At 39.8% G+C, this 11,408-nt stretch overlaps 1 protein-coding gene across 3 annotated transcripts in view; it reads left to right on the top strand.

Annotated features, from left to right (window-relative positions):
* The window catches only part of DNAJC2 (DnaJ heat shock protein family (Hsp40) member C2), a 39,145-nt gene that overhangs the window by 27,447 nt on the left and 290 nt on the right, over positions 1-11,408 (top strand). For all 3 annotated transcript variants that reach the window (XM_029927752.1, XM_029927759.1, XM_029927769.1), the window contains 11 exons: positions 965-1,045; positions 1,934-1,999; positions 2,409-2,500; positions 2,775-2,896; positions 3,307-3,456; positions 6,426-6,514; positions 6,592-6,661; positions 8,061-8,245; positions 9,001-9,101; positions 9,427-9,534; positions 11,149-11,303. In XM_029927752.1, coding sequence (XP_029783612.1) covers positions 965-1,045; positions 1,934-1,999; positions 2,409-2,500; positions 2,775-2,896; positions 3,307-3,456; positions 6,426-6,514; positions 6,592-6,661; positions 8,061-8,245; positions 9,001-9,101; positions 9,427-9,534; positions 11,149-11,303 — 1,219 coding nt within the window. The remainder of the gene's footprint in view (positions 1-964; positions 1,046-1,933; positions 2,000-2,408; positions 2,501-2,774; positions 2,897-3,306; positions 3,457-6,425; positions 6,515-6,591; positions 6,662-8,060; positions 8,246-9,000; positions 9,102-9,426; positions 9,535-11,148; positions 11,304-11,408) is intronic.

The raw sequence follows: 11,408 nt of genomic DNA on the forward strand, positions 1-11,408 counted from the left end.
GTCAATTTAATTAGCTTGGAATGCCTCTAGGGCATTTAAATACTCCCCGGTGATTCTAATGTGCTGCCAGTCTTAAGACCCACTTTATCGGCTTAGAGCAACTTAATATTTTCTCCACCCACTCTCATTTTTGTTTTATGAGAGTGTTGAAGGTGGTAAAACAAAGTAGTGTAATACATTTTTTCGGGGCATGGTTTCATAGAGTAGAAAACATGGGTCAGTAACAGCCATAGAATCCTTTCAGAGATGATGGGTGAGCTGTGTTAGAAATCTCTCCCTCTCTCTCTGCTCCTCCCTTACTCACACTTTGTCTGTCTTAAAAATAATAAACATTAAAAAAAATTTTTTTTTAAACCTGACTCAGCGTGGGGTTGGTCGTGGCACTGTGAGAGTGGGAATCTTCCCTCTGTGTTAACATTTAAAATCTGGGGGACGCCCAGGTGACTCATTTGGTTGAGTATTCAACTCTCGATTTTGGCTCAGGTCATGATGCCAGAGTCCTGGGATCTAACCCTGATTGTGGAGCCTGCTTAAGAACCCCTGTCTTCCCCTTCCCCCACTCTCCCCACCGCAGCCCAACTGCTCACACTCGCTAAGGAAAAAAAATTGTGGGCCCTCAGGTTGCTTCTTTGCTGCCTGTTGAGAGGCAGGAGGAAGTGAGCTTGGGAAAGGGGGCTGGCGCCTGTTCTGCCTATAGTGCGGCGGCCGCCACAGCCTGTGATTCCAGGAGCTGAGGACCGCCTGAGGACGAGAACGGCGCTCCTTGTTCCTCCCGCCGCCCTCTACCCTTGTCCCCTCTCACTGCGCCGGGGTGTTCGGCACGTCACTGCTCCCCTCACTCCAGCCCAGCTCTCGGTGCCAGGGGGTGTAGAGGATTAGTAAAAAATGTTTTTTAATAAATTAGCCTGTCTCTTGACCTGTGTAGATTTTGAATTGAATTTTTTATTCTCCTTTATTATTTCAGATGGTCAAATAAAAAAAATGTCCCTAAACTTGGTGATATGAATTCATCATTTGAAGATGTAGATGCATTTTATTCTTTCTGGTAAGTGAATACACTGTTCCTAGGATGCTGTCATTTTTTAAAAGGATAAGTATCCTATAAATACTTGATTGTTCATAAATTAACTGAAGGATAGGAAAATCACAGAACAAAAGCACTCTATTCAGAAATAATCATAATAGTTTACACATAATGCTGTATTATCTCCTATGTGATATTTAGGCTTTTATGATTTTTAAAATATTTTCTAATCATGACATTTCTAGATATCAAGCATACTATAGAGGTAAAAAAGGAAAATTAAGGAGCCATTTGATTTCAGTAAAAATGAACCTATTTTCATTTAGCTATTTAAAAATACTGAATAAACAAGGAAAGCGGTGCTTTTTTGTCTCTGTAACTGATTCACTAATGTTGAATGAACACAATAAATATTTATGGCCAATTTATATTACTTGTGCTATATTTTCTGATTATCTGGTAAATGAAAACATAAAATTATTGTGAAACAAAAATGACCAAATATAGCTCTACCAGTTGTAGTTGCTTTTCCCTTTAGAGGATACAAATCAGAGTTGCCATAACCACTGTGAGGGCTGCCTTCAGGCTTGACAGACTAGGAAAGGAGAAGGTAGGGAGAAATTCAGCAAGTTCCAGGCAAGAGAGAAAGCTAACGGAGAGGTGACAGGGAGGTGTGGTTTTAATTTAGGGGTACGGAATGTGCTTTTAGATTTTCATACCAGGTCAAGTGTCATTTAGTGAAGAGGAAGATGACGCCTTGAGCATAGTGTTAGCTCAACCACGTGAGGGGGGTTGTCTAGAAGACACACTCATCCGCTTGCCATTAATGTTTCTTAGCATGATATGCACCTAACTTAATTTTAAAAGGAAGATTTATTAGCTTGATGTTTTTATTTTTATTTTTATTAGGTATAATTTTGATTCTTGGAGAGAATTTTCTTATTTAGACGAAGAAGAAAAAGAAAAAGCAGAATGGTATGTAAGTCCTAATAAAGATGATTATTTGGTTGTGATGATATAGAAAAATATACCACATATTTTTTTTGTATCAATTTTGTCTTTGTGTATCTTTTTTCAAGTTGAGTATTTTGAGATCCCATCTCACAAGTTAAACCAGATGGGGCCAAATCAGTAGTTGGTTAGGATATGCTTAAGAAATGACCAATGAATGTAACTGTCATGAAAGCTCAATTCAGCAAATTATTTTTTTTCTGTTTTGCTTAACTTGTTTTAGTTTTCTTCGAGTGTGTAGGGAATTACCTTTGACATGAGTATTCTAAAAAAGTCAACAAAAATTAATTTACACATAAATTATAAAATATTACATTTTCCAGTCATACCATCTATAGTCAGTAATTTGTTTCCCATATTTTCTATTTCATAGTCGTGATGAAAGGAGATGGATTGAAAAGCAGAACAGAGCAACAAGGGCACAAAGAAAAAAAGAAGAAATGAACAGAATAAGAACATTAGTTGGTAAGTATACTTGATATTTTTAAAAAGGTTCTTTGGGGTTCCTGCCTGGATGGCTCAGTCCGTTGGCTTTGGCTCAGGTCATGATTCCAGGGTCATGGGATCGAGCCCTGCGTCCCACTCCATGCTGAGCATGGAGCCTAAGAGTCTCTCTCTCTCTCTGCCCCTGTTTCTTGATCGCGTATGTGCAATTTCCCAAAATCAGTCAGTCAATTAATGTAAAAGGATCTTTAGTTAAATGTTAGAAATTGAAAAAGTTAACTTTTTTTCCTGATAGACAATGCATATAGCTGTGATCCAAGGATAAAAAAATTTAAGGAAGAAGAAAAAGCCAAGAAAGAGGCAGAAAAGAAAGCAAAAGCAGAAGCAAAACGGAAGGAGCAAGAAGCTAAAGAAAAAGTAAGGTGACATTTGATGAAGCTAGACTTTAAATGTTCATAAAGTCTCTAATCTTCAAATCTCTTTTAAATACAATCTTAAAGTAGAGAATTAGGAGCGACTATGCATAAGTCTTGGTAAGTTGGTACCACTGATAATTACAGGGATATTCCTTACCAGCAAATTCTTATTAAGCAAAAATATGTTGTATATGTCCCTTTAACACTATGCGTATTTCTAATGTGCCTATTTTGTATTTTTAATAAATGTAGAACTTCAGCAGCTTCTTTTCTCAGTTTAACCTTCCATTTTCAATAAGTTGACATGTCATATTTTTACCTAATTTATTAAAAGATTGAATTTTATAAGATTTCAGACATTTAGAAATCCTAATTTTCTTATTAAAATAATTGTATTTTCCATCATTAAAGCAAAGACAAGCTGAATTAGAAGCTGCTCGGTTAGCTAAAGAGAAAGAAGAGGAGGAAGTTAGACAACAAGCATTATTGGCAAAGAAGGAAAAAGATATCCAGAAAAAAGCCATTAAGAAGGAAAGGCAAAAACTTCGAAACTCATGCAAGGTGCGTCAGACTGTGAATGAACCAGTACTAGGTAACAAGTAAATCCAATTGCTAATTAAACTTCAGAATATTTCTTTTTTATACTGTGCAAATGTAATTAAACTCTTGTATGCATTTTATCTCATTTAAACATCTTAAATGCTTTTAAATTCACTTTTTAAAATTTCAGATGCAATTGTGATCAAGGTTTTTTTTTTAAACATAGCCATCATGCTATTTTTCAACAACCCCCAAAAGACTTGTTTGATATTCTAATAGTCCATATTCCTATCTTTTTGATTATCCCAACGTCTTTTTATAGTTGATTTATTCAAATTAGGACCTGAATAAGACCTTTAGAGAGTCTCCTGTTGCGTCTGTCGCAAGCTCCCTGCCATCACCAGTCCTCCCTCCCCCATTGCCATTCATTTGTTGGAGAAACCAGATCATTTGTCCTCAGAATGTCCCACAATTTGGTTTTGGCTGGTTACTTATTTAATGGTGTAAAATCAGTATCTTAGAAAAAGTTCCTTTAGACATTAAAATTTTAATTATTTTTAAGGATCTGAAAGGTTTCATTTTTATCTAAGTAAAAGAATATTATTCGGGGGAGTACGGATAGTTTGCATTCAGGTAGTTTTCCCAAAAAATATTGACCAAAAAATCTCAGAAGTTTTCAAATGTTGGTTTTGTCCAAGAGCTGTTCTTACATTTTAAACTGCTTAGAGTCAGAGGCCAGTCTTGTTTGAACCTTATCCAGCAGCACTGAATGAGTAAGTTAATGAACTGCCAAGCTGGAGATTGCCACACGGCATTGTGTACTACGCCGCTGAGTGAAATTCAGCAGGTATGTAAATGCTTACTGTGCAGAAACAGTCTCTTCCATGTGACTTTCCAGAGGCTCAGATATTTTAATATATGCCACCCGGAATCTTCAGTTAATAACAATTAAAATTAACTTGCTCTGTCATCAGGCCGTGAAAAAGATTTAACCAGAATACAAACACAGGTGGTCTTTTCAGGCTTTTGGTCAGTGAGAGAAGAGTCTAAACAGAAAAAGTGAAATGTTTCCCTCAGATTTCACTGAGAAAATTGTTTTGAGAAGGACGCAGTGGATCATGGTGGTAAAGAGTATGGACTGAGAGCAAGCTGCCTGGCTTTGAAGTCATTCTTCACTTAACACTGTGTATGGGCCCTCAGGAGGTTCCTTCAGCCCCTTTGTGCCTCAGTTTCCTCGCCTGCAGATGAGCTGAAATAGTACCCAGTAATAGAGTTGTGACGTTTAAGTGAGATCATTGCCATGGAGCGTGTAGCATATTTGGCATATAATGAGAAATCAGTAAAAAATTCAGAGGCCAATTAGAAAATAGAAAGCTTGAATAGTTCTTAGAGATGATGCATAAATGAGGTAAAAGACTTGGCATTTGGTGACCGTTTTTATTGCTCCTTTCCCAGAGTTCAGGTATTCATCCATCAGATATCTGGTGAGCACTTACTATGTGCACGCAGTCTAATTAGATCGAACTGATGTAGCTCTAATGATACAGTCCTCGCCTTCCCGTGATCTGGTTAATGGTGGAGAATGTCAAGTGAACAAGCATTTCAAACACTTTAAGATGAGCACTAGGATGAGGAAGGACCAAAAAGAAAGGTAGTCAAGGGAGGCTTTTTGGATCTAGTAGGATTCAACCAGGTGAAACAGTATGTGTATGGGATCTGAGATGAGAGAGGTCAGGGAGCACCAGAGAAAGCAGAGATCCAGGAAGTATGGTTTAACAAGGCAGAGACCGCTGGAGAGGTAAGGAGCCAGGTCTAGAAGGACGTTGTGTCTTGCTAGTTCATATCTGCCCCTGAGTTGGTTTCAGTCAGGATGCTGAGGGAAGACTAGCGGTGGAGACAGTTGGAGTTTTTTGCTACAATCCAGGTGAGAATATAGTGCCTTTCAGAGAGGGCAGGCATAGAGTCAGGTGGATGGAACGAGCCCGTGTTTGGGAGGTAGGACAGGCTGCTGCCTGGGTGGTACTGACTGTGTGCCGGAGGGAGGCAGTGTTAGCAGGAGTGTTTACATGGGTCCTGGTGTCTTGCATGGAACACTGGGTGGATGATGGTATAATTGAATGAAACAAAATAAAGGAGGAAAAAGCTGAAAGGAAATGAAGAGTTCAGTTTATTGCCGTTTCCACCTCCACCAGTTGACTTCAGTTTAGGGTGTGTTGAGCGCATGGAGATTCTCAATTGGAAATTCTGAGTGGGTAGTTGGGTGTACAAGTCTGGAGTTCTGGAATCGGTCTTCTCTCAGTGGCACTAGGAGCCACGTGAGTAGGTCACCCGGAGAGAGGGCTGAGAGGGAGGAGGGTGGAGGATGCAAACACCCAACTTTAGGTGCTGAGGGGAAAAAGAGCCTGAGAAGGACAGATGTGGACAAGTAGGAGGAAAATCAGTAATGCTCTTTGGATGCTAGGGAAGGGTCAGCAGTAAAAGCATGAGGACCTTAGAGTGAGACTGCTTGCATTAAGAAAGCAAGGAGAAGTAAGGAATGGGAGACATTGGGTACAATCTTTAATCATAATTGTTAAGGAACAGGAGATATTAGAAAAATTATCTTTTTCTTAAATTTCACACTTAAAATTTCTGGCAAATGTGATAGTTCAGCACACAGAAGATAGAGCGGGCAGCCTAAAAGAGAACGTTGAGTCCTCATACAGAATTTGATTCATAGGTGGTTCTCTGAGGAATCCTTCTGACTGTATAACATCCAGAGATCTTCCACACCATCACCTTTTTTCCGTTTTGCTTCTCCATCCGCTTGGTAAAAGCTTTTTACTGCTAGCAGGTCAGGGGAAAGCAGGTCACTGTGGATGTTAATGGTCAGAAGGCCATACATTCACTTGAGGTATCTCTTGAGAACTTAATGCTTTGCTTATTGAGTTTATGGACATATTGTTCAGTGTCCGTAGATAAGATGAAAATGTTTGTGTTTGCGCTTCTAGACCTGGAATCACTTTTCTGACAATGAGGCAGAGCGGGTTAAAATGATGGAAGAAGTGGAAAAACTTTGTGATCGGCTTGAGCTAGCAAGGTATAACCTAACCATAGGAGTGCTGTTGCAGTCTTTTCTTGGGCTTTGGATGAAGTTACATCTCTTTTTTCCTTTAGCTTACAGTGCTTGAATGAAACACTCACATCGTCTACAAAAGAAGTAGGAAAGGCTGCTCTGGAAAAACAGGTAATAGAAGAATGCATCCCTTCTACCTGCATTTAGCATTTAGTTCTGCTTACAGTATTGCTTTTACTTCAGGATTTCCCCACCTTACAGAGAAGTTACTAAAAAGGGAAAGAATCTCATTTCTCTGTGTCCCCCAATACGTTTACTTCTAGTAAGTGCTCTGATTGTTTTAAATTGAACTTTGTATAGTTGTTACCATGTAAAGTGTTTGTGTGTCTAGCACCTTAATAATTGTTTTGACTATTCCTTGAGCATTTTTGTAGGACATTAACACTTAGAAGTAACAGAGATGTTTGTCTATCTAGTGTACACCTTTTATGTTACAGATGAGGAAACAGGCCCAGAAACACAATTCAGTGCAGCAAGTATTAGTACCTATAATATACAGCACTCTGCCTAGGTAGTTTGGAGAAATGCCTAATACTGTGGTTGCCACAAAGGAGTTCAGGAAGCTACACTGAAGGGAAAAAAAGGCCTGAGGACCAAAAGATAGAGGGTCTGCAGTAGGTGCTATAGGTTAAATAGGAAGTGCCTGGTGCAGGGCAGCGCGGTCAGGGAAGGCTCAGTGAAGGGCTTCAGCCAGCCCGGAGGACGGACAGGGTGAGATGAAGGTCAGAGGAAAGCATGAACCGTAGCATATAGGGGAGACACGGGAAATGACAGGGAAAGTGGAGCCAGATTAAACAGGTTTTTAATACCGTTACTGCAGAGGTTTGGGTAGCAAAGAGTTAATATTTGTAGGCAGGATGTGCCCCATTAGTGTAATTAGTTAGAAGACTGGCGCTGGAAGGAATTGGGACTGTGAGGGATGATGGGAGTCCCAGGAATCGCGGGCCGTGGGGTGACTGGTTCTGAGTGGAAGGAGGGAAATGAGTTCCAGATGACCAACCCAAGAGAGCCATTGACAGAGCAAGGCCAAGTAAAGGTTTTTTTGTCTCTGCACGTCTGAAGGTAGATGGGGAGGAACATTGTAAAAGGTGGAACTTCAAGATAAAACACAGGCCACTTTCTCTGCCTTTACCTTTCTGTAGAGAATAAAGGAGAGTCTCTTCTGAAAAGAATATGAGCTTGAAGAGAGGTTTGAAATGGCCTTTGTGGGTGAATAACCCAGTGTCCTCAGCCTCAACAAGTAGTGTCCAAGGCAAACAAGTCACACAGTGTGAACGCAGGGCAGGGCAGGCTGCGCGTGGTTCTTGGTTCCTCGGGCAGAGCTCTGCAGCCCAGAAGCCAGAGTGAGGCAAGGCCAGAGTGAACAGCTGATGGCCGGATTTGGGAGCTGGCTTGGGAGGCCTTCCGTCACTGTCAGGATAGTGAGAGGTGAGACCCGCAGAGCCCCAGCTACAAAGGGAGAGTAGCAAGACACTTTAAGTCTCTGACTTCATCTATGATATTTGTGTAGATAGAAGAAATAAATGAGCAAATTAGAAAAGAGAAAGAGGAAGCTGAGGCTCGAATGCGACAAGCGTCTAAGAATGCAGAGAAATCAGCTGGTGGGAGTGGAAATGGCAGTAAAAACTGGTCAGAAGACGATCTGCAATTACTGATTAAAGCTGTGAACCTCTTCCCAGCTGGAACAAATTCAAGGTACTGGCTTTAATGAAACTTCTCTTGAGCACATACTGGAGCCTGGGGAGAATGCAGACAAGCACCCAGGTAGCACTGGTTATAGAAGAACCTTCCAGGGAAATGCTGGAGTCTAAATTTTGTGCCACAGTAGAAAGTGTAAAGAGCAGGGTGCATTTTGAACCTGGTGGTGGTCTCAGTTTACACCAGCTCACATACATGATGTACACCATACAATGGAGGCTTCATCAGTTTCTCAAGAAATTGAAGATCATGAGACATAAACCATGACACTCGTGTTGGCTTAGTCCATCGTGGCTTGTACTAGGGACTAGGTTTTTGTATTCTGAAGGTCTCTCTTACACCCTTAATCCTTTCTGGCTTCCCACCTCAAACCAGAACTTACTGCAGTCTGAGGTTAGAACTCAAAAGAAGGCTTACAGACCCAGCCTCCTCCTCTCTCTAGTTGAGGAAACTAAGGCTGTTGCAGAAGGACTTACCCTTTACATGTCCAGATGGCAGTGTACACAAATGTGTGATTTTCTGGTTTGTATACAGAATCTATAAGGTTTTATACAGATTTGAAACCAAGATTATATACAATTGGTTTAAACATGAGAAGCATAATCCAGGTATTAGTAAGGAGACTACCAATTTAGAGTTAATTCTGTAGATAATAAAGCTAACTCCTATAACATTACAGATAAAAGGAGCGTTCTGGCTTTTATTTGGGGGGGGGGTGTTTCCTTCTGAAATATATTGTATTGGTTCTCTAGATGGGAAGTTATTGCTAATTACATGAACATCCACTCTTCTTCTGGAGTCAAGAGAACCGCCAAAGATGTTATTGGCAAAGCAAAGAGTCTTCAAAAACTTGGTGAGTTAGTTTATAGAAAATCCATTTCTTTGCTAACTCAAATGCATATTTAAAAAAAAAATCTATGCAATTTAATGGCTGAGATGAGGGGCACCTGGGGTGGCTCAGTTGGTTAAGCGTCCGACTGGCTCAGGTCATGATCTCACGGTTCATGGGCTCGAGCCCCATGTCAGGCTCTGTGCTGACAGCTCAGGGCCTAGAGCCTGCTTCAGAGTCTGTCTCCCCCTCTCTCTGCCCCTCCCCTGCTCATGCTCTGTCTCAATAGTAAGTAAAGCATTTTTTTTTTAATGGCTGAGATGACCTGTAATAAATTTTCATTTCTCAGACCCTCATCAAAAAGATGACATAAACAAAAAAGCATTTGATAAATTTAAAAAAGAACACGGAGTGGTGCCTCAAGCAGACAATGCAACACCTTCAGAACGATTTGAAGGTAATGAAATCTTGTTTTTCTCTATGTAGAATATGCTAGTACTGTGCCCACACTATGTGAAGATAGACAAAATCTAGGGGTCTGTATTCAGAATAATTAGTAAATAAAGTGTTTAGCAGACTAGCAGATGGACAGCTAGCATTTTAAAGCACATTCATATAACGGAAAGCTACAGTTCTTCCCTACCTCAGATGCCATTGGGGAAGAGGTTAGGTTTCTTTTATAAATCAAATGATTTTATAAATCAAAGGATATCGGGACAGTTGAAATTTGAATAAGCTTTATGGACTAGAGAATATCTTATCAAGGTTAATTTCCTGACTTGGGAAAATTAATTGTGAGAAAATGTCCTTGTTTTTAAGGAAAAAGCTAAGAAGTAAAGGGTATCATGTCTGCAACTTATTACATGGTTCAGAATAAATTACGTCGGAAATACACAGAAAAAGCAGGCATGGTAAAAATGTTTACAGGGATTCTTTATGTCCTTCTGAAATTATTTCAAAATGTTAAAAGCTCCTGGGGTGCTGACACTGTCTTAGGTGTTTGACCTAATTTGATTACCCTGGACCAGTGTGTTTCAGACTCTAAATTGTGACGCCCAAGTGGGTCATGAACAGAAAGTATCAGAGAGCATTACATTTGTTACATAAGTGGGTATTATTTGGGATGTGATTTGTTTTCTTACTGTTCAAATGCATGTTTTGGGGATCAACTGATAACTCACTACCCCTGTTCTCTAACAGTCCCACTTTTACTGTATTCTTGAGGCTTATCACTCTGTTAAAAAAAAAAAAAAAAATAGAGGCGATTTTTTTTTCCTCCCTAGGCTGGGTATTAATTAGGGTCTTTTAATATAAGTAATAAAAGAAGTTACAAAACACTTGGAAGGCACTTCTAAAGGGTTTTGTTTTCCTCTTATGCCCTCCATCTTTTTTCTGAGAGATAAATCGATGGTGTTAAATGTGGGCTTCAGACCTATGAAAGGAAATTCCACTAAGGGCTTCCTGGAATTTGAAAGCACATTTCATCCAGCTTTTAAACCATTTAACAGTGTCCTACAGAAATGGGATGTATAGACCTATATTTGTTTCTGATACATGTATGAGCAGTCTTGTCAAGCATCAAGGGGTTGGCGTTTGGTTCTGCAAGAAACGTGTTGAAAATGCCACACTGAAACTTTGGGCACTTGGCTTAATTTTCCTAGGCTCTTTCCTGCAGTGTAAACTGAGAATGTTTTTCAGGGTTTCATCTGCCTAAAAGCTTAACTGTCAGGCAGTTTCTTATGATTCGTAACATGCTTGTGTTTTTGAACCAATCGGTTAAGAATAATGTTAGGTTGTAGGAGACCAGCATTTTAACACATATTTCTGATTTACTTAACAAAAAAAAAACCTTTTGAGTGGTTTTTGGGGATGTGAGCTAGATCTTCAAGTTTCTTTCTCATTTAATACCTGAGAGGCTTTTGTGTGTGTCATCTCTAAAAGTCTGTTCAGAATTACCACAGATCTGAATGGCCACTTACCAAGATACCTGTGCACCAAAAGATTCATCTGGGAAGGTGCAGCAATAGAATTTTGTCAGGATGAGATTTTTCAAATAATTTTTCTTAAACAGGTCCATGCACAGATTTTACCCCTTGGACAACAGAAGAACAGAAGCTTTTGGAGCAGGCTTTGAAAACATACCCAGTAAATACACCTGAAAGATGGGAAAAAATAGCAGAAGCAGTGCCTGGCAGGACAAAAAAGGACTGCATGAAGCGATACAAGGTAGTACATATTTAGAGTTTACAGATTCCGTTACCGTTTAAATTATCTGTGTGTGTGCTCATGTCAACAGCACAATAGTCATGAGGGCCCATATTACAAAGAAAG

Source organism: Suricata suricatta, chromosome 2, assembly GCF_006229205.1.
Source record: "Suricata suricatta isolate VVHF042 chromosome 2, meerkat_22Aug2017_6uvM2_HiC, whole genome shotgun sequence".
Lineage (NCBI taxonomy): Eukaryota > Metazoa > Chordata > Mammalia > Carnivora > Herpestidae > Suricata > Suricata suricatta.